The 23,782-nt window shown below is 40.0% G+C and overlaps 1 protein-coding gene and 2 pseudogenes across 1 annotated transcript; all 3 read right to left on the bottom strand.

The window, feature by feature from the left end:
• Positions 1-1,102: 1,102 nt before the first annotated feature.
• LOC121796814 (quinone-oxidoreductase QR1, chloroplastic-like) lies at positions 1,103-2,596 on the bottom strand. The gene is made up of 4 exons (XM_042195596.1): positions 2,380-2,596; positions 2,145-2,295; positions 1,966-2,057; positions 1,103-1,893 (listed from the first exon to the last, which is right to left on the bottom strand). Exons 1-4 carry the CDS (start codon positions 2,443-2,445, stop codon positions 1,189-1,191), a joined length of 1,014 nt encoding a protein of 337 aa, XP_042051530.1. The 5' UTR covers positions 2,446-2,596; the 3' UTR covers positions 1,103-1,188.
• Positions 2,597-9,865: 7,269 nt separating this feature from the next.
• On the bottom strand, positions 9,866-12,818 carry LOC121800924 (annotated as a pseudogene).
• A 5,701-nt stretch (positions 12,819-18,519) lies between these two features.
• LOC121743424 lies at positions 18,520-22,429 on the bottom strand (annotated as a pseudogene).
• Positions 22,430-23,782: the final 1,353 nt, after the last annotated feature.

Here is a 23,782-nt window from a genome sequence, read left to right as displayed (position 1 = left end):
TGAAAAACATACAACAAACTAAAATTTGACTATTCTTCCTAATTTATTTGTCAATCTGCCCTCCCTTTTTCTTTCCTTCTTATCCTTATGGACATAAGAACTGTATATATGGAGTACTATATATTATTGTATCCACTATCTATGAGCGGAGAATCCGTTCCCATAGAGTATGACATGATATATACCAAGGAAATAATAACCTATATAAGTGAGAAGTAGATCTGCATTATGTGTAATCATTGATCTCGAGAAGTGTTCCATGGTCAAAATAGATAAAAACGGGAGAACTAATAGAGTTGAGACAATATTATGTCGATAATATTATTTCGGCATACACTATTATAATCCCCGTTGGTATGATTATGATTTGATGATATATCAAACTAGGAATGTTGCGGAGGATATGATAGAAACTGAATAAATGACCGTCTTTTTTGAAGTAGACCCGAACAACCATAGGCAAGAACGCCAGACAAGCGAACGGGCAACTATGTTCTCATATTCATATCGGATAGATGTTTACCCAACTTGAAGAACTAGTTCACTTTTTCTTCAATCTTTTCCTTCATGTAATTATATAAATGTAGTATATGAGTTTATCCAATCGCCGTCTGTACAAGCCAATCTGAAGCCCTTTGATGGCTCGAGATTGTATGGATCTAATCCTTTAATTATAATATTGTGAGAATTGTTGAAAACGAGAGTAGGATTTAGGAAGACAGTGCGTCAAATGCAATATCTCGATCGATTTGAAGATATATACCAAATGTGGTTCTTGGATTATATTTAAATTGCCTCTTTGACAAGTTTTAATAAATCGTTTTTCTTATTTTTGTTCCATTGCAATATCAAATGTGGATTACATTTAAATGTTAGAAGAATATATTTTACTCTTCACTATAATGTCGAGTTTTACCCAATATTTATAGGTCTTGACATTGTACTATTTCAAAGCTTTGGAGTTTTTTTGCAATTAAAACGAAACAGAGCAATCCATACCATTTTCACATGAAATCAAAACCAACTTATACCTTCTTGCCTACCGGCTGTTAGTTATGAATTGGTTGATGGAAAACTTAAGAACCGTAGCACACCACACATATATAAAATGAACAAAAAAGATAGTACTATATCCAATTGCAAATTTATAACTAAAAACATCTTATATTCAAACATGTCAACTGAAAATCATGGCTCTATGATGATCTTTCCAGTTGCATGACCACTAACACCTTTACTCCAAGCTTCTTCACCTCTACTCAAAGCATGCTTGGAGTCAATAATCGTCTTCAGCTTCCCTTCCTTCATCAATCCAACTAGAAACTTCAAGCCTTCATCATCATTAGGAGTCAACATGAAAGTGAACAACTTCTTCTTCGAGAACGTCAGTTTCTTCACCGTGGAAGCCCACCTAGTTCCCGCACTCGGAATCAAATCGATTACGATGCCGTTTTCGGCCAGGTTCGGCTCGAAAACCGACCACGCAACTGTGGGCGCGCAATGCAGCACCGCGTCGTATTTCCTCCCCGAGGGGCTCCTTAGCGAGGCAGCCCCCTCGGCCGCAGCCTTGTAGTCAATGAGCTCGTCCGCGCCGAGGGCCCTCACGAGGTCGAAGTTGCGGGACCCGCACGTGGCAGTCACGTGCGCGTTGCCTAGCTTTGCCAGCTGGACGGCATATTGCCCGACCCCGCCCGAAGCGGCGGTTACAAGGATGTTCTTCTGAGGGCCGTTGTCGGGTTGATCGAGTTTAAGGCCGGCGTATTGGGTGAGGGATATGAGGGCAGTGAGGCCGGCGACGGGGAGGCCCGCCCCCTCGGCGGCTGACACTTCCGCCGGCCTCAAAACCGTCACTTTTTCCTTAGCCACGCAATACTCGGATAAGCCGCCGGCAGTCTGTTTTGATTAAACATTATTAGTAATTAATCAAAGGGAAATGAATTTAATTGTATATTTGTGTGCACTTACATAAACACTCAAAACAGTAATGACTTTATCACCGGGCTTGAATTTTTGGACTCCAGATCCAACCTCGACTACCTCTCCGGTCACATCGTTACCTAATTAATTACCCAAAATATTGAAAATGAGTGTAACTAATTTATTTAGGTGACAATCTAAATTAATAATTAGGACTCGTAGAATACCGGGAATGGGAGGATGGGAGGCCCTGGAGAGAAGGGGGCGCAGCAGCAATCTCAAATTGTAGATCTTCCAATCAACTGGATTTATGCTAGCTGCTTCCACTTTGATCACAACTTCATCTTTTCCTGCCTTTGGAATTGGAACTTCAACATGCTGCAGATCAACATATATTTCCAATTTCACTACCACATTAAAAGCATAATTCTACTGGTTAGAGCTGAGATGAAGATATACTACCTTCAAACCGACTGCTCCATCGACGAATCCACTGTAAACAAGTGCGTGCATAAGCCTCCTACCCATGTCTCAACAAATTTAAAAGTTACTTTTTAACGAACTAGAAGCCAATATTTTAATGGAATAACTAAAAAAGATGGCTTGATTTATATTGAGATGGATTAATTTGGTTTGGTCTGGCTGAATGATGGAAATGCTCTCTTTGAAGCCTTCGTGGCAAATTCGACAGCACTAGTTGCGATGCGTAGGTTTTAGTGGCTGTAAGCGATTTCACTTTTTCAGAAAAGTCTCATGTTGCCCGGTTTGATTATTCAACAATGTGTGTGGTTCTTTCGTGATTACGTATTATTTAGTCAATAGCTTTTGTCAATTTATTTGTTTGAAGATTGATGTCTGCAACCTTAATGGCCAAACACCTCTGCTATTAGTACACCTTATTTAATGTAAGTTCCTCCATAATAGTATTCTCTCCATCCCAACTAAGTTAAGTTGAGACATAACTTTCAATAGACCGATTTCAACAGACATAACTTTAGAGAAAAGAACAAGTAACTTATAATGAAACAAGAACTGAAATTGAAAGGCGATTTTTATATAACTATAAGCAAGGAGTCCAATGATTTCTAACTAAATCATTCTATATATTTTAGTGTTTTAAGAGAAGCTGGAAAAAAAATCCCAAGATATAAGAAAAATTGATGAAATATTTCAATAAGGTCTAACACATTCCGCAAAACATCTAACCGTTATGTTTTATGGAACTTTCAACAGACCGAGACCAAATATATACACAGGACAGACAAATAGCGAAACATAAGGACGTAGGGAATCCCCAAACCGAGATTTTCCTGATTTCCGAATAAAATTGTGTCTTTTTAGTTAGCTATAGTTGGCATCTTAAATGCTTCACCATAAATAATCCCAAATATGATCCCTAATTTTCTCAAACCATAAAAGTTCAGGAAAGATAAAGAGAGAGTAAAGTAGATAGTTGAATAAAGTAAGAGTGATTGAATGTTTTTTTTGTTAAAAAATAAAATGACTAAATTTAGTTTGGACATCCCAAAGAGGAATATGACTCAACTTAGTTGGAACGGAGGGAGGGAGTATCAATTAAGTGTAGAAGATGTAAAGATTTGGAAATAAAATTTTCCGAAATGTTGTATATTTATATGACCAATAATATTATTGCATTTTACGCCATCGCAATAAATTAAGTGTTTTTGTTTAGACGAAAGTGTAGAAAATAAGTCTTATGTTATTGCGAATAATAATTTTAGTTTGTAAAGGACAAGATCCATCATCATCCCCACACACCGTCAATCCATTATAAAAAATGTGCAAGCCCAAAAGCATTTAAACCATATAAAAGGCCAATCCCCGTCCGCATTTAATATTAAGCCCGATCCAAAATAATTTTAAATCATTTGTAAATCTTACGTACTTCTTTCGTTCCATAGTAATTGAGTTATTTTGTCATTTTGATACGTTCCATAATAGTAGGATGATTTCTAAGAGTAATGTGAATCCGGGTATTCACAATCATAGAATACAACTATGTCGAGGGCCATGGGTTGATTGGAGTCCGAGAAGAGGGTGGAGACATGTCAAGGTGCCAAGCCAAATTCAGAGGTCTGATTCAAACTGGAATTTCACTGTGAAGATAAAATCCAAATGCACTCCTCAGACCACCATTGTCTTCATCGTCAAAAGAGCTTCGCGTGGGTATCTTGCATGCCTCAATCGGAGCCCGGATGAGGAAGTTATGATCATTTTAAGAAAGTCGCGCAATGTAAAAGAAACACGCAGGCGGGTGTTTTGCCAGCCCAAAGACACCCTGCCGGGTGTTTTTGCCGAGAAATCAGTTTTTGTCCAGAGACTTCACGCGGGCGGGTGAAATGAGCCGTGGAAAACACCTGGTCGGGTGTTCTGTCCAGAATGTGACTTTTTGGCCAAGAATTGTTTTATTTTGCTTCTTTTTCACTCTATTATAAATACTCTTGCTAGGGTTTATTTCATAGCAGACTTTGAATGATATTGAAAGAACAAAGACCTCATTGTGAGCACCATCTTCATTTTTGAAGATTTATCAAAATCCCTTGTGGTTGCATTCCAATCTATTGTCGGGCTTTGGTTGAATGTTAAGGTATGCTTGCTAGTTCTTGTGTTGCTAGTTGGTGGAGTCATTAGATTTTTGTTTGTGAAAGTAGCTATTGGGTTTCCTTTCTTGAGCTTTAATCTAAATCATAACACCTATCATCTTCTTCTTCTCTTCCATCTTTTTATTGTCTTATTTCTTGTTTGGGTTATTGAATATTTTTGCAAGAACAAATCCGGGAAACATATGTTTCTTGAACCCTTAAGATTCACATTATTTGGTATCAAGAGCCATTGCTTCTTGTTCTTGTAAGTTTGAACAAAAAAAAAACAAAAAAAAGTGATACTTCAAAATATATCCATGGGCTATAGCTATAAATCGGTATACATATTGTTGGGTATGTCAAATTGATTATTCCAAAGTTGTAGAACAAGATTGCATCAATTGTTGGGTCTATTGTTGTTGGGTGAAATTGTGCACACAATGTGTTTGTTGATTTGTCTCATTGGCCTAGCACCTTACTTTCACTTATCTTTTGGCTTCTAGAACTAGTAATTACTTGCCTAGTTGTATATCTTGTTTGTGAATTGTGCTACCCTTGTGGATTATCATCGTTGAAAGCAAGTGAGGACGAGTATCCTAGCCACCAAAATTTCTAAGCCTTCCGAGCGACATTGGGTGTGAGTTTTGGGGAAAGGGGTACATATTATGGGAAGTGAGCTCCTCACTAAATTCTCCATTCTCGGGTGTGTGTGTTGTTTGTGTTACTAACAAAAAAGGGACTTGTCCCTAGTCTTGTACAATTTGTTTTGTAGGTACTTGAAATGGTGAACTCTAGGCATGACTCGCCTATAAATCAAGTTGCATCACCGTCCGATGTTACTGTCGAAGAGATGTTCTCCTCAATCATGAAGGAGATGCACGAGGTGCGGGGACAATGTGAATGCTATGCAAGGAGGATTTACGGCATTTCATGAGGATATAAGCCTTCTTAGAGATAGAGTTAGACATAACCATTCCATAACACCTAGTGACCGAGAGAGACATGGTAGGAGTGACTACAAGTCAAGGTACCATGATGATGGACTTGTTAGAGGGAGTAGAAGGGAACGAGCTCCAATGTTTCATAGAGAGTCTCACTCTAGGTGGATGAAGGATCATGATCGTCATAAGGTGCATGAGTGGTTAAAGGGGAAGAAAGTCTCAAGTAAAGCAAGTACGAGCTCAAGCCCTCGACATGGTGGTGGAGACACAAGCCGAAGAAGCATCCCACCAAAGAAGGTGGGCCTATCTCATCCTAGCTATCACACGAAGGTTTCGTCATGGTTGTCATCCAATTTTCCTCTTTCAAAGAGCTTGATTCAAAGTGAGTATGACAATGTTAACTACATTGTTAAAGAGCGTGTCAAGCATATGGTGGATTTTGTTGCCGATGGTGATGAAGAGCAATGTGAGGATGAAAAAGAGTCCATGGTCATACATGAATTAGACGCACGCCCAACTTTTAATGATGGCGTGTCTAGCATAGTGGAAGCCGAAGATGAATGTGAGCCGTTGAATGCCCTTCAAATCTTGAACACCGAACTAAAGATACATAAGGTTGCTAATGGAAACAAGCACTTGAGAGAGAATCGAGAGAAAGAGAAAAAGTTAGAGAGTGAGAACATGCTTCAAAAGCCAATAGAGTGTGAGAAAAGGCGAAAATGTGAGACGCAAAAGTCAAGAGAGAGTGGTGGGGGTGAGTGTGAATCAAAGAAACCAAGAGAGAAAAACTACAAGCATGTGAGGAAAAAAGAGTGTTTGTTAGATTCTAAGATCAACCTTGGGAGGGCTCTAAATCACCCTATCCTTTTTGCCCTTGGTGAGGAGAATGACTCTTATTTCACTAACTCTTATGACTTGTCTTTTCTCTTTGATGACTTTAGGAGACAAGAATTGGGAGGATTAGAATGTGAACCCCGAGTCGTGGATGTACCGAGTAACTTCTTACCGTTAATAAGATCATGGAAACAATGTCAAGATGAATCACTCATAACCCAAGGTTCAAGTACACTATCCTTGCTTCCTTGTGGCGTTTCTTTGAAGTACTTAGATAGGTTTGATGTGTTGGACAATAATTTGCTTTGGAAAATTGATTTGAACCATGTTGAGCCTATCTTTAATAAGATTGATTTTGCAAAGCCGACTTGTGATGATAGCTTTGTCATTGGTGATTTGTGGCATCAAGAGCTTGAATCTTCGAATGCCAAGTCTATCTTTGCATCATATGTTGACCCTTTCTTGATAAATCCATACATTGATAGGCGTGTCATTTCTCTTATGGATTTTAGCTTGAATGTTGGAATGGCATCCTTACATGCTAAGATGACTAAACTTTCTTTTGTTGGAAATTTTGAGTTTCTTAAGTGTGTCAATGGAACTAGTAGACCTAAGATGAGTACATATATTGTTGATTTTATTCCTTGGTCTACTACATGCTTTTATTAGAAATTGGTAAAACCCTTCAATGGGATTGGGATATTCTATGGCCATATCGTAAAAAAATTTTCCACCCACGTGTCTCTTGTGGATAGTATTGTGATTAATGGCACGAGAATGCATTGCTCCAATATTTATGGATTTGTTCTAAAATTGTTAGAGCAATTATGTGGGACTTATTTTGATGAGACTCTTATGCTAGGTGTGGTTGCTTTTTACAAGTTTCATATGTATGGCTTTGTGCTTATTGTGCCTGGGAGTAAATGGATACATTGCTCCTATATTTTTGACCATTTTTTGAAATTGTTGGGGCATTGGTGTGGAATCTACGTTGATGAATATATTTCATTGATTGGTATCTTTTCGTGCAAGCTTCATTTTAGTTATAATGAATCTATTCTATATGTTGAACATGAGTGTAACAATTTGAGCAAGAATGATGTGTCAATGGTTGATGATGATCTTTCATTGCATAATCTTAAGAATGTTATCTCCTTTGTGCTTGATATTCTCATTGCTAAATTCGATTTTGAATGTGGTGGTGGAAGTTGGTTTGTTGATTGTGATTGTGATAACCATCTCCTTGTTAGTGAAATGTCCTTTGGGTTCCGAAGTGAAATCAACCTCTTGTATTGTACTATGATATTTGATTTGGACTCGCTCGATTTTGTAGGTGTACTTGATCGGGATTTGAGGACAAATCCTTCAAAAGAAGGAGGGGATGATGTGAATCCAGGTGTCCTAAAGAAAAATCGAAGAACCGGATTTGAGGATAAATCCTTTCACAAAGAAGTAGAGGATGATGTGAATCCGGGTATTCACAATCATAGAATACAACGATGTCGAGGGCCATGGGTTGATAGGGGTTCGAGAAGAGGGTGGAAACATGTCAAGGTGCCAAGCCAAATTCAGAGGTCTGATTCAAACTGGAATTTCACTGTGAAGATAAAATCCAAATGCACTCCTCAGACCACCATTGTCTTCATCGTCAAAAGAGCTTCGCGTGGGTATCTTGCATGCCTCAATCGGAGCCCGGATGAGGAAGTTATGATCATTTTAAGAAAGTCGCGCAATGTAGAAAGAAACACGCATGCGGGTGTTTTGCCAACCCAAAGACACCCTGCCGGGTGTTTTTGCCGAGAAATCAGTTTTTGTCCAGAGACTTCACGCGGGCGGGTGAAATGAGCCGTGGAAAACACCCGGTCGGGTGTTCTGTCCGGAATGTGACTTTTTGGCCAAGAATTGTTTTATTTTGCTTCTTTTTCACTCTATTATAAATACTCTTGCTAGGGTTTATTTCATAGCAGACTTTGAATGATATTGAAAGAACAAAGACTCCATTGTGAGCACCATCTTCATTTTTGAAGATTTATCAAAATCTCTTGTGGTTGCATTCCAATCTATTGTCGGGCTTAGGTTGAATGTTAAGGTATGCTTGCTAGTTCTTGTGTTGCTAGTTGGTGGAGCCATTAAATTTTTATTTGTGAAAGTAGCTATTGGGTTTCCTTTCTTGAGCTTTAATCTAAATCATAACACCTATCATCTTCTTATTCTCTTCCATCTTTTTATTGTCTTATTTCTTATTTGGGTTATTGAATATTTTTGCAAGAACAAATCCGGGAAACATATGTTTCTTGAACCCTTAAGATTCACACTAAAAAGTCAACACATTTCTTTTCTCCTATTTATTCTCTCTTACTTTATTCTTTCTTCATCTCTCTATTTTTTTTCATTTCCTACTTTATTCTTCATTTACTCAACTCACTTAACATGGCTTTTCTTAAATTGTGTGCCGAAAAGAAATGCCCATGTTACCGCAGAACAGCGAGAGTATTAATTTTCATTCACTGGTTTCTCATTTCAAGTCAAAGAATCAACTTTGTATAACACTTGTCAAACAATATCCTGCATTTAATTAAGCTGATAACTTGTTTCTTAAGGCATAGTTGCAACAACCAAACTGTTTGACAAAGTTTGTTACAATACAACGCGTTTTCTCCCATTTATGTTCATCAGAAAAATATTCAAACTCATAGGGTAACAATCGGTAGAAAGAAGACAATTGACTTTGTGTGCACGAACAATACTTCAAGTAACTTAATTTGTAAATAAGAAAAAAAAAACCACTAATCCAACTATTCAGATTAAAGCAACAAAAATGAAGAATTGTCACTAAAAAACATTCTCAGTAACATAAGCCACAGCCTGACTGCAGTTGTTGACAAAATCCGCGATAATCTTGCCAAGCATCTCTGTGAACGCGTCCAACACCTCCGGTACATCTTTCAACGCATCTTCAAACGATGTTTTCGACTTCTCCAACAACCCGACCACCGCTGCTGCCAGCCCAGACGAAGAGGAAAACAGCCCTTCCTTCACAAGATTGAAGGAGGAGGAGAAGACAGAGACGACTGCATTGACTATGAGGTTCATCAACATCTCCATGCACTTCGTGATCACCTCCTTGACTTGATCTAGAAGGCGCTGACTGCTCTCACCTTGGACTTTCATAACTTGGATCATCTGCACGACTACGTGGGCTGCTCCGTTGAAGATGAGGCACGTCAGCAGGCTTGAGAGCGCGGTCACGAGGGAGAAGATGAGCTTGAGGAGGAACACAGCCATTGAGGGAGTTTGTTGAAATGATTAACTGATTGTGTGTGTTGTATGGTTTGTGAGCGTTGAATATTGAGTTTAGATGATGATATGGAGTATGTATTTTAGAGGGGTAGTTGTTGTCCTCACATATTAACTATTCAAAGTCATCAAGGAAATTAATTTCCTAAGTGGAGAATCATGATTCATTGGAGCTTTTAAAAAAATTGAGGTAGTTGAATGACTACCAGAAAACTATGTTAATAATAATAATACTAGCATAGCAGATTCTAGAATTAATGAGCCAGAGAAAAGTAAGATATGAATCGATTCTTTAACGTCTAGCATAAAATATATACATCACCTCAATATATGAAAGCAAGAAAGCATCCTCTTCTACTCTAAAAACGAGCACAGAAGGCGCTGCAGTGATGGCGTAGTCAGCTTTCCTCGAGCATATATACATCGCCTCACAAAGTTCTCCGCATTCCAGAGGAAGGACCCAAAAGCAACAGCCTCAAGCAAAAATCTCTTCAAGCAGTATACATTTTACGAAGACGAAACCTTTGTACTTCAGTCTTGGCCCAGCTGTCTGTGACGTTGGATTTTGCCCTGCATCCAATGAGAGCAGTTAGATGTTCCTTCACCATCTGCAGAACCTCAGCACTATGGATGGACTCGAGTTCCCAGTCTTTCGAAGGCCATATCTCTAGCCTACGGTTATAGGTGAACTTTGAAAGCCGTGGCACTAAATTGACTCCTATTTCAGATAAATTGTAGAATATAAGCATGTACATGACATCCTCGACTGCATCTTGGCATTCATGATGTCTGAACTCCACGATTCTCCTGCAGTTCATCGTCAGATATCAGCCCAAAGGTAGGAAATTGCATAAACACTGCATAAATTAATCATCATTACCACGGTTTCTCAGGTTTGGTCTACAGTTAATTATTTGAAGAACTGATCATTTAAGCAATCCATATCTCTACTGCCAGTAAAAGCACGCCATGAACGTGCAAAACCATCTGTCTAATCCACGTTGATATACTTTATTTCCTCCAAGACCTGAAGCCCACAATCATCGAGAGGAACCCAATACAGACACAGCAATATCATCAGCGCAGATAATATTCCTTGATCAGGACAACCCCATGTCCGGTAGCAGTACTAGTACACCCTCCTCCAGCCAATGATTTTTTGAGGAACTTGATGCACTAGCACACCCTCGGCTGGCTCATGCCGTTCATTCTTAAGAAGTTTGTCCTTATCCTAAAACGTGCCATCCAGTTTGTAAAAAGAAAACAAAACCAAAATCTTTACAATGACGCAAAATAATGTAAAACAGTAGTAAGGGATAAATCATAAATTACACATCGAATTGAAATCCAATACATTTGCTTTGTAAACATCATTCAGATCTAAACCTTCTTTGTATCAAAAGCTAGTACTTACATATTCCAACAACAGTTATATAAGCTCCAATCCAATGTAATTGAGTTTCTTTTTTACTTTTTTTCTTGTAAAAGCTATATAAACAGAATTAGATAGTGTATGTCACATTGGAAGCTTGAAAGTAAATTGCATAAGCCTTGGTACAACCAAACTTTAGCTTAAAGTTTATCGTCTAAATATTATTACCTGAAACCACATATAAACATACACCTTTTGCAATTTGACCATCCAAATTCTTTCTGAATATAAGAAGGTTGTTGCTCAAGCAATCATCTTCACTCAAGTTCCACACTTCAAAGTATAGTTGCTATAGTTTACTGTATTGGCTCAATGGCACCAGAGAGACAATCTCATTCTCAATTGGAAGAATATGATGCGAAATTTACCTAGTTCAGTCACGATAATTTACAACACTTTCCTCATTTAACAACTATATTCAGCAAAAAAAAGGTACAGATGAATTATCAATCAATTACAAAATCCTATCACAACAAGATCAATAATAGCTTAACATTCAAAATCTCAAAAAAAATCATCATCAAACTGCAAAAAATAGTACTAAATCATATCTCAATAAACTATAGTAACAGACAAAAAAATGGAGCGAGCACCAACCTGTGGAGGCAAGCTTCATCGGGGCCAAGGCTGAGCTGCAGGCGCGCCGCCGCCGCCTGATCCCTCACAACCGCCAGCCGTGGAGCTTGCTCCTGGCGGCGACGTGAAAACCGCCGCGATCGTCCAAACAAACGCCGGTCAAAAGCCTCCAGGGCGGCGTCCGCGGCTCAAGCGGCGCGTTCAAGCCGCCGAACTCGCACTTGCTCTTGCCTAACGAGATCGGGAGGCAATTGGCGGAGTCGGGAATCGTGGATTAGTGTAGGGGAGGCAACAGTCCATTCAATTCAACAATCAGTTTATTAGGTTGTTGATCGGTTGGATTTTTGTGGTGATGGAGATTTGAGAATCAGTGAGAGATTAGAGTGGTTTAGCAAGTCGAATTAGTTGTAGAGCACCAATTAAGAGGATAAGGTAGTGAGTGACTGATTATCATGAATGTTCGTCAAACAGAGACAGAGAGACATGAAAAACCGGAAAAGTGTCTTGTGGCGAGTATGGTGATTGGTGTTGCGAGTAGGGACAATCCTTTTGTCGTCTAGTTATTACTCCCTCCGTCCAGCAATAGCAGTCCCGTTTTTCCATTTTGAGACGTCCGAGAATTGAAGTCCAGGTTCTACTTACCATATTTGAACAATTTAATTACCCTCCCCTTCTCACTAATTTACTCAATTGCCATTAAAAAAACACCCCCCACCCAACTTTAATTTCACTCACTCACCCTCATTCTCTCTCACTCTCGGTCTCACTCTCACTCTCACTCTCTCGCCCTCCTCTTCCTCCGTGGAAACCCTAATTCACGTCGGCTCATCTTCCTCCTCCCAATCGCCGCCTCCTCATCTTCCCCACTCTACCCTATATGGATAATGTACCCTCTGAAATCCTATCCCCCATCTATGGGTTAGATTCGGCCAAAAATCGTATTCAACTTCCACGTTGGCCTCGTCTGAATCTGACGCCGGAGTGGACCTTCGACACGTCGGAGGGGTCGATCTGACTCCTATCGCAACCCACATTTCTCCTATCCCGTATGTGGGAGGCGGGTGATTCGATGTCCACCGTAGTTCCTGAAACTCTGATGGCCGAAGTCCTTTCCTGGACCGATTCCCAGCCCTCTATGTTCCTTGAAACCCCAGATCTGGAAGCTATGTCGTGGATGGTGACTGATTCCACCATGATTCCTGACACGCCGGAGACCATGCTCGATTGTGAGCTTATTGTCCATGATACGCAGGGTTATGAAAGTCCTGACTCCACTGTGGTCCGTGAAACTCCGTGAGTGAAGAGGCGGAGGCGTCCTGTTGAGGAAGAGGAGTGGTTCAAGGAGATCCTCCTAATTCTCTTGCCCGGCATAAAAGATTTCCTCTAATATTGTGAGTTGTGTAAGAATCACCCCCTATCTAGGGTTTGGAGATTCTGGCTTGGTCTGTATTTAGGGGTTTCCATAGGGTTATTTTGTTATGTTGATTTAGCCACCCTCATTTTGGGTTAGGAGGTTTAATCTTCATATATGATGAAATTTGTGATGTTTGACCGAGTATGTTGATGGAATTTGTTGTTGGTTGCTGGAATTTGTGCATTTTAATGTATTGTGGTGACTGTGTTTTGATTAAGCCACCCCCAATTTGAGTTAGGAGGTTTAATCTACTGCTATATGATAAAATTTGTAATGTTTGGCCGATTAATCTACTGCTATATGGTGAATTGTTGATATACATGCTGGAAATTGTTGTTGGTTGCTGCTGTGCTGATGGGGTATGTTTGTGGTGCTTATTTTATGTGAAATAGCCACCCCTTGATCTGGTTTGGAGGCTTTTCACACTGCCATATGATGAAATTTTTCTGAGGTGTTTTCATGATGGTGAATTGTTGATATACTTGTTGGAATTTGTTGTTAGTTCTTGTTATGCTGATGGGGTATGTTTGTGGTGTTTATTTTATGTGAAATAGCTACCCCTTGATCTGGTTTGGAGGCTTTTGACACTGCCCTATGCTGAAATTTTTCTTAGGTGCTTTTGTGATGGTGTATTGTTCATATACATGCTGGAATTTGTTATTGGTTGTTGCTGTGCTGATGGGGTTTGTTTGTGCTGCTTATATTATGTGTAAAAGCCACCCCTTTATCTAGTTTGGAGGCTTGTGTCCATGCCCTTTGATGAAATTTTTCTGAGAGTCTTATATCATTAACCTGAATATGTGCATTACATTAGGTTTGCACTATGTCTATACACCAAAAAACAAAAACATCAGACCCTAACCCAAAAAAATAATAGGGTTGAGAAACACACCAAAAAAATCAGACTACTCTATTCCATAAACACTATGGCCTGACCAACACACCAAAAAGATCAGACCACCATATTCCATAAACATCACTTTAGCTGACCTAGAAGCCAAATGCATTTGACAGAGGGCCAATATCATACATTGACCCATCATTGTTCTCTGGCATTTGTAAGTAGTGCAGCACATCTCTCACAACATTGTCCTCCACTTCCAGTACATTGGGGAGTCCCACAGTTCTTTGTAGTCTATCCTTGTTGACGTGTGGAACTTTGTAGCCATTTCCACCTCTGCACTGTAGGATTTCAGTGAAGCAAGCCTGCAAGCTTAGGAAAACTCTATTGAGAGTTTGTGGTGACAACTCTGCAAAAGAGCTACACACATTCCCCACAAGTTCATCCATAGTCTTGCATGGTTTCTCATGCTGCAGTGACTGAATTGCTCTAAAAAAAGCGCAGGTTTAAGATGTTAGTTTCAGGGGAATTAGGTGGTTGACAAATCAGTTGGATTTTAAATCCATCTGAATTGGCAACCGCCTGAAAATCTGGATCCATGGCAGTTATGTGTAGGGTTGCATTATCTTGCTGAATGTAAATGTCTTTACTTGCCCAAACAGGCCACTTGGCCTTAATTGCAGGTATAATCTGGCATAAAGAAGAATAACATAGCTACATGATAGAATGAAAAAAGTTGCATACCTTGTTGATAAGGCAGTCCCTCATCACTGCCTTTGTGACTGAATTGATTGCTTTGGTTTCTATGGTCCCTCTAGGCTTGTTCTTTGACTTCCTCTGTGCTGGCAGTACTCCAGTGAAGGGAAATATTCCCACCCTATCATCATAAGTTGTCTGCCCCATCCATATCAAACTGTGGTCTACTGACAGCACACATAAACATTATTTTGGTGATGTATCTCTTGGATTTGCATGACCTATATGGCTCATCCTCATCCGGCAAGAGGTAGTACCCGTCTGATGCCTTGGTCATATAGAACCATTTTTCATCTATATGCACTACATTGTGTATGCTTTGATATTGAACTCTACCTTGAGTAATTTGTGGCTGAAGTTGACTAAGACCCCATCTATCTCTTGCTAGCTTATTCATATTGGTGAGGGCAGGTTTGATTGCATTTGTATGTGGCCGTAGTTTACCCTGCTTCACCCACTGACCTAATGTGCTCTTTCTCACATTCAATTTTAATGCCATTTTTCTCAGGGAAGATCTTTCAAGAGTAGATAAGTTTCTAACCTTTTCTTCATCAAGATCTAATCTATCAACATGATGGTAGCCTCTAATCTTTCCTTCCATGATTGCAGGTTCTCCCCTTTGCGTCTGCTCCTTAGCTGCCTTCCATAGCCTGTATACTGTCTTCCTACTGATGTTAAATGTGTTTGTTGCCTCCATTACAGCCCCTCTTGCGAGCACTCCATCATGGTTGTGCTTGAGTAGAAACTGCACCACATTGTTCTTGATGCTGCTGCTCAAGTGTAGGGTTTGCCTCTGCCCATTATCCATCCCTATGATGAATTTTTTCTGAAGGATTTAAATTTACATAAGTGTTGGGAGTTTTTTTGGGAGATTTTCATATTTGGAGTTAGTAGGAGATGTCTTAAATGAGTGTAGGTGATGTATTTATAGCAGATTTGGAGTTGTACTTTTTGGAGTTCAAATTTCCCTCAAACTCTTTGTAGAGGGAAATTTGAATTTTTCAATTCCCCTTTGTATTTTGAGCATATTTGAACTTAATGTGATGAATTAGTAATTGAAGGCATTCTGTTTAAGTTGAGTGTTTTTAAAAATTCAGTTTTTAATTTATGTCCATGAATATATTGGAAATAGGAAATTAAAAATGTCATTCTTATTAATGACATTGAAACATCCAGCAATGAATAAAAAAAAAATATTTGGCAGCTTCTTCTCTATGCAATTAAATGTCCAGCATGGAAGTAAAATTTTTAACACAATTGAGGTGGGTCCCAAATTCCACTATCACACACCAGTTATTACACACTCCATAACTTTCTTAAAACCTGTGCCCTTTAGAAATGGGACTGCTATTGCTGGACGGAGGGAGTACATGTCATCAACTAAGTTTCTATTGAATCGACGTATTGTGAAGTGGAGCCAAACTTTCTTTCCAAGATAAATTATGCTCTATATATTGCTCTCGGGTTGACAGATTCTCTGGGAAAATTCTTTTTTTTTTCTAGGGAACTTTAATCATTCCATAAAATGGATAGCTTTTTTTTTAAGACTAAAGTCTAAAATGGTCCTTAACATATTGCGTTTTTTTGATTTTGGTCCAAAACATTATCTTTTGAATTATTCGGTCCCTCACATTTGAAATCGGATCACATTTGGTCCATTTTGGACGGCTCCGTCAAATATTTGACGGTTTTAATTACCGGGTCACTAATCCGTCACTAATCCTTCACTAACCGGGAGAAACTGATCCGTCACGAATCCGTCACAAATCCGTCACCATTTAGGAACTTTAGTCTAAAGTTAAATATGAACATTTACTTGTAAAATTGATACCCCATACAAAAACTGAAAGAAAAAAACATTTTTTTTAAAAATTCGTAAAAGCAAGCAAAATAAGAAAATCAACGCTAAATACTGCAACCCAAATAAACTCAATGTGATCAAATTCTCAGGCGGCACCTTGTCTTTCCAATTCCTTGAGCTCCACCGGAATTGCAAATTAACTACGTCGCAGTTTGCCAGAAAATACTTTCCGTACATCACCACCGCCGCCACATCAGCTACCATCTTCCCAACCTCTGAATCTGCCTCCGCGCACGCTGCCAGATCTGCCACCGCGGCGTCGATCCACGCCTTCATGTTGCCGCGGTCGTAGCTCTCCAGTTCCGGTTCGATCCTCAGCGTCTCCAGAATATTACTGAGTTGAGCCGCCGCGTGGCTCAGCGAACTCGTGCAGCTACTGAGCGCGCGGTCGGATCGAGCCATCGGGATGATTTCGGAGATTTTGGTGAGGGAAGATTGAAAGAACACACACAAAATCATATTTGTAAAGATAAGATGGAACATTTCTAGAAATAGAAGGATTGAATTTAAATCTCAAACTATTGTTTCATTGCTTGAATGATGATCATTACAGACTTAGCTCTTTATACTAATCAATGGAACAATCTAGACTCCATTCAGTTACACAAGCAAACACTAAAGCTAACAAACTCTCGTACTACCTAATCCTTTCATCAAAGCTTCCTTAAATGTACGAGAATGGTCCCATGATGCACAAGGTCCAGCTGGCTGAGAAGGGAGTGATCTGGTGCTTACTCCATTGGCTTCAACTCGTGCACTCTCTTTTCTAAATGTGCATGAGTCCATGTCATGGCTGCCACGTCTTCCATGCACATCAGCATTGCTGCATTCTTGTTTAACTTTGTCATCAACTTCACAATCTTTAAGCTCTTGAATCTTGATACTTCTAACAAAGATTGCAGAGAGAGGAGAAAGATCTGATTAGGGTTGGCGTCGGGAGAGGGATTGATTTCGGATGATATGGAATCGACACATGCGGATTGGAATTCGAAAGGGGAGCAGAATTCAATAACCGCTGGATTCGATCTGATTGATTCGGAGTTGAGTTTTTGAACGAAGGAGGTAATTGTTCCACCGGTGATTAATGCTAGTAGCATGATTACGGAGAAGAAAGTTGTGACGGATTAGTGTCGGATTTGTGAAGGATTAGTGACGGATTTGTGACGGATCAGTTTTTCCCAGTTAGTGACGGATTAGTGACGAATTTGTGACCCGGTAATTAAAACCGTAAAAAATTTGACGGAACCGTCCAAAATAGACCAAATGTGATCCAATTTCAAATGTGAGGGACCGAATAATTCAAAAGATAATGTTTTGGACCAAAATAAAAAAATCTATTATTGAAACGCACGACCTAAGTGTGTTTTATAGTAAGACGCATGTGACGTATGCGTCGCTTAAAAAAACACGTTTTTTTTGAAAGAGCATGAGTCTCATGCGTCTTTATGAGTAACGAAATAAAACACCCCAACATAGAACAGAACAGAACGCGAGAGAGAGGCTGCGAGTTTGGGCGATTTTCCGACGATTACAGGCGATTTACGACGAATCCGACGATTGCGGTCATTTTCTTCAATATTTTGGTATTCCTCCCTTAAACACGTCTTTTCTGTGCTTTTTTTCATATTCTCGCTTAAGATAAAACCATTTCACATGGTGTACAAGCACTTCAAATTTGCATATATTTTTTTTGGTAAAAGTAAGATATCTTCTCTCTCGTACGCCATCTATTATGGGACGGATAGAGTACTTTATTCATACAATTTTTAAAATCTTGTATCTAAAAGAAATATAAGAACTATAGAGGGACTGATGGAGGAAGTAGTAATGAAATCTTTTGTTATATTGTCTTGTACCAGATCTACTTTATCAATAGCACTGATGGGTTATTGAACTCATGTTTGTTCCTCGGAATTTTCATAGATAGATAGAGAGCTACATGAAATTGTAGAAGAAGGGCAAGGCCGCAGGCGATATATCCCCTGAAATTCTGTTTTATTCACTGTCAGCTGTTAATTTGCCGTGTTCACAAATCCTGAAATATCAACGTCGAATCCAAGTGAAAATGTTTCATTATCAATTGAAAATATACAAAGAATTGTACATCATCCGTCACACTACATTAAAGAATGGGTAAATATCGAGATCTAACTTAGGAAAATAGTCCCGCATCCCGCCCAAAACTATCATAAATTACACCAACTAGTATAAATGACTCCCAACTATTCCCACTATCTACAAGTACTATTCTCATCACCCCATTTTCAACCACAGCAAAAACAGTATCCGAACAGGTTTCCCCACAGCAACAGCAAAACCTTAAATAAGGCATATAGTAACGAACCTGCACACAATTCTGGGATGAATATTTAGACATCGAAACACAATGCTTCATACTTCAGCATGTTGAACAGACACCCATCTCCGAAAGACAGGTTTATCGCTCGCCACAGCACATATCAAAATACAACACTTATCTTCGAGGTGTTAAAGAAGGTTTGGTAAAATTAGCTCTCTTGCTCTCCAATCAAATCAAGACCAACGACTAGAAAAGTGATCCCTTGAAACAAGAGGAAATAGAAGTGAATTCCTTGGGCAGACATCAAGCTTCTCACCGAGGCAGTAAGTAAGATAAGTGCAAGGGCGAGTTCCTTCCTGTATACACGATTTATTTTTTTCTTCCCATTTTTCTTTCTCATCTCTATCTTGTTCATCTCAGCTAGACTCGAGTCAGACGAGGACTTATGCAGAGTGGTGGGTTCGTTTTCATCAATAGAAAGCAGAACTGCTTCTGAAGATCTACCCAATTTCTTGGTGACTATCCACTCGTAAGAACTTCCCAACTGAAAGAGCCCTGATATCATTGCATTAAATTTGGTGACGGACATGGTGTTTTCAAATAGAAGGTATGGCACGATGAATGGAAATGATTGTGGTGATGGAAGAATGTTTAGTATTGAGACCAGTCCGGGGATGTAACAGACAACCCAAGCTGGGAGCGGAGCTTCGGGCAGGAACATCGGTCAGAGGGAGAATAATGCAGAATAGCGTGAATGAGTAAAACGGTAGGATAAGCTTCTGGAGGAGGAAAAAAAAGAAATATTAGGTTCACTTTCTTGAGGAGACACACCTGAAATATATAATTCACAGAAGCAAACAGCCACGATAAGTTTTCAGAGAACGTATTTGTTCATTTACATATAAACTAAAAGCAAATCTAGCACGAAATATCTATAATAATAATATTCATCCTGTTTTCCCAACTTGAGGGGAACAAAAGTGTCTAGAAGCCAAATGCTAACGAATTGCCCTAGAACCTCGTCTTCATGTGAGAAGTTACCCCAATATAATTTTGTAAGCCTCTTCTCCATGTATAATTTGCTGATTTAGTCTTTGAAGCATTTATCTAACAAATGAATAAAATATCCACAACAAGGGAGACTGATTGGATAGCTTTAGAGGAATGAGTTCGTAGCCAAAAAGGTTAACTACTTAAGAGTTGATAAAGTTCAATTATGCCTCCTCTTATACTATGTAAATGTTCCAAATAACTGTTTCTGCTATCTACACCTAAAAATGGGTAGAGGCATACAGAATGAGAGAACATCCAAAATAATTCACCTTTTCCTTTCTTTCCCATTAATTTAGAATGGATGTCTCAGTTTATCATATGGAAGACGAGGCTGGATAGAACTACAAACCTTGGAATGCACTATGTCCCAGAAACACAAACGGAATAATGCCACCGATATTGCTGTTTCTTGTATGCTTCATACGACTCAGGAAGTTCGCAGAGGCACTGCAGAGAAATGAGCATGCACAATTACAACAGCTTCTAGTGCTAACAATTATTGATTATTCTTGTGAAGGCAAAACAAACCTGAACATCATTCAGATAAATGAACTTCCAACCACACAAGTGGGCCCGAACAGCAATATACATGTCTTCAACAGTTGTTCTATCTAACCAGCCACCACAGTCTTCTAGAGCTTTAAATCTCCGAACACCAGCAGTGCCATTAAAACCAAAAAAGTTGATGAACCACTCATTGACCTGTTGTTCTACTTCAAAATGGAAGGCCAGATTTATGTGCTGTAATCTTGTAAGCAGATTCTCATCCTTGTTGACAAAACCCCACCTGGTTTGTACCAATGCGAGGTCGTCTTTGCCCTTCATAATACATGACTAATGAGAGCACATTTAACAGGCTTGAACTACTAAAATAATGTGCATGCTGCCTCATTATTTTGCAAACAGAAATGTAGTTCAGCGCAGATAACAAAGCACGATGGAAATCTCGAAATGTGGAGCAAACACAATGCAAAGGAGGGTAAAATGTTCCTAAAATATCACACCTTCAAAGATAGTTACCCTATGCATTATGATTTTTTTACCAGCATTACATAGCTCTTAATGAGATAACATGCAGTTACATCATGATGCTATATTGAAACACATTTAACGCTATATATATTTCTACCTCTTTCCTTGCTACACTAGTTTCTGAATTCTTTTAACATGAGGCGACAAGATTACCTTAAAGTATGGTATAGTTTTCTTCAGAAAATCTGGCCCCGGCTGAAAATCCGCATCAAAGATGGCTACAAACTCATAATTTTTCACATAATCACTAGTCATTGCAGATCTAAGGTTCCCTGCTTTGTAGCCTGTACGAATGAGACGATGTCTATAAATTATGTGCACGTCTCTTTGTTGCCATTTCTGTACTTCCGCCTTAATAAGGTTTAGAACATCTGTATCATCAGAATCATCTAATACCTGTACAAGCATTCTTGCCTTAGGCCAATCCTGTGCACATACTGCTCCAATAGATTGTTGGTATGGTATACCTAAGCAGGATGAGGGAAAAAAAGGCTGAGAAGTGCCAAATTACCCAATGTGTTTGAAAATGCAATCCATGCTCCAATTTATCCTTCAAGAAAGAAAGCAATCCAAATTTTAAATTGTGTATTCCCTCTTCCCCTTTATGTTTTCTGATTGTTTTAAGAGCTGAATGAAAACTTATTTAATTGTGCTACATCAATGGAATAATGTCTTTCTAATAAGAATGCTCAGTTATCGCACGTCAAACTAATTATTTTATTTTGAGTAGGGATATGAAACCTACATCGTCTTACCTCCCTCTCATTGCACATAGGAATCTGCACCAGAACCATCGGATAGCTCTCCAAATCCGTGCCCTCCTTCTCATCACCTTCGCTATAATCCGTCTCTGCTACAGGTCTCAATCCTCTAATCTTAATGTAAAAACAACCGAGCACCAAAACGAATCTGTCGACCGACTGTATCATAAACAGAACAATGCACGCATTCGTCAAGTTCTGAAGCAGCGGCGCCAGATAATAAGCCCTAATCTTCAACCACTTGGCATAAACATACTCCACTGAGTACTCAATTTCAAATTCCAAGCTAGGAGGACTGAAATGCCATCCTTTGAAGTACGCAACCAACTCGAACGCGAGGAGGAAGACGGTCAGCGCCAGGAAGAGCTTGATGACCTTATAAAGCTTCGATTCCGTCCGATTCGAGGCGATGCGCCGTGCGGACGAGAGTGATGCAGCCGCTTGTGACGAACGCGAACGAGTGCGCGATTTTGTGCAGCTTGAGGAGGTAAATCCACGACAGCTGCCGCGCGCTGCGCGAGCGGTCCTTCCCGGCCACCGCGGGTGAAGCGGGGCCGTGGATGTCGAAGGATTGGAATCTGGAGACTTCAGAGGCGGAGGAAGGCAGCAAGGGGTCGTCGGCGGTTTCCTTGGCGCGCTGCTTGTTCCACCATTCCTGAAACTGGTGGTTCGGTGGACGAGACATGTAGATACACAAGCGTGCGTGTACGTATAGGTCGGTGGCGGGGATCTGTTCGTGAATTGTATCAATGGCGGATCATCGCACGCACTGTGTGGTGTGTGTGGATGTGGGACTGGGAGATCCGAAGACAGGGGAGACATGAGCAGGCTTTTTTTCTTTTTTCCTTTTTACAATTTTATTTTAACTCCATTTCCTTTTCAGGTTACTTGGTGTGACGGTGGCCATTTTTATGTGAACTTGTTTTAGGCGTGCCCACCGCCGGCACAACAAATTACAGTACCCACAGCGATTCCGATTCCCATTCCCAATCCGATGACGATTTAAATTAGTTATAGTACTACCTTTTTTTCAAAATAATGATTTCTCCTCCAATTTGCAAGATGAAATTAATATTGAAACAATATGTTTATAAGGGTATCCACGGTGGTGATAGCCCAGCAATAGCCCAGTCATAGCCCAACCACAAACTCCTCCTGCCACATCATCAATACTAAAAATCCTCCTACCACATCAGAAATAGCCCAGCCATAGCCTAGCCATATCATAAATAGCCCAGCCACATCAATAGCCACATCACTAATAACACAATATACGGAATTTAATTTACGAGACATATACGGGAAACATTAATAATACTATTTTAATTTTTAAAAAAGTACAATAAATTAAAAAAGTACAATAAATTTAAAAAAGTACTAAAATTTTAAAAAAGTACATTAATAATAAAAATTACATTAAAAAAAGTACATTTTACAAAATTGCATAAATAAAAAAAACTAACTCCGAGCAGTCCTCCGCGCCCATAACTCTTCAATTAAATCCTTTTGGAGTCGAATATGAGCTTCCGTTTGGCGCATGTCGGCATGTGCTTGGAGGAGGCCGGCTTCATCGTGAGGTACCCCACTCCGTGCGTTGGGGACGGCCACGCCGTGGCTTGGACCGGCTTCATTATCGTCGTTTGCCCAATCCGTCAGTTGTACACCTTCATCTTCGACAATCATGTTGTGCATGATAATACAGGCGTACATTATATCAGCAATGCAGTCGACGTGCCACAAACGCGTTGGACCCCTAACCGCCGCCCATCGAGCCTGGAGCACACCAAATGCGCGATCCACGTCCTTGCGCGCGGACTCCTGCCGTGCCGCAAAGTAGGCCTTCTTCTCATCTCCTGGGCATCGGATCGTCTTCACAAAGACGGGCCACCTAGGGTATATCCCATCCGCCAAGTAGTAGCTCATATCATGCCGGTTGCCGTTGGCGACAAAACTGATGGCCGGACCGACGCCCTGGCACTGCTCGTTGAATAGGGGCGACGAGTTGAGGACGTTTAGGTCGTTGTTCGAACCGGCTATCCCAAAATACGCATGTCAAATCCACAGCCGGTAATCAGCTACGGCCTCGAGGATCATCGTGGGATTCTTTCCCTTGTAGCCGGTCGTGTAGAACCCCTTCCAGGCAGCGGGACAGTTCCTCCACTCCC

This window comes from Salvia splendens, chromosome 1, assembly GCF_004379255.2.
Source record: "Salvia splendens isolate huo1 chromosome 1, SspV2, whole genome shotgun sequence".
NCBI classification, from domain to species: domain Eukaryota; kingdom Viridiplantae; phylum Streptophyta; class Magnoliopsida; order Lamiales; family Lamiaceae; genus Salvia; species Salvia splendens.
Note: the sequence above shows the minus strand (reverse complement) of the source record. Positions and strands in the feature narration are given on the sequence as shown.

What these genes read in the sequence shown, in the direction of transcription:
- LOC121796814 (XM_042195596.1), bottom strand. Translation starts at nt 2,445, where the DNA reads ATGGGTAGGAGGCTTATGCACGCACTTGTTTACAGTGGATTCGTCGAT. An exon ending in CTCCCATCCTCCCATTCCCG is followed by an intron (nt 2,058 to 2,144) that starts GTATTCTACGAG and finishes GTAATTAATTAG; the next exon opens with GTAACGATGTGACCGGAGAG. An exon ending in TTACTGTTTTGAGTGTTTAT is followed by an intron (nt 1,894 to 1,965) that starts GTAAGTGCACAC and finishes TAATCAAAACAG; the next exon opens with ACTGCCGGCGGCTTATCCGA.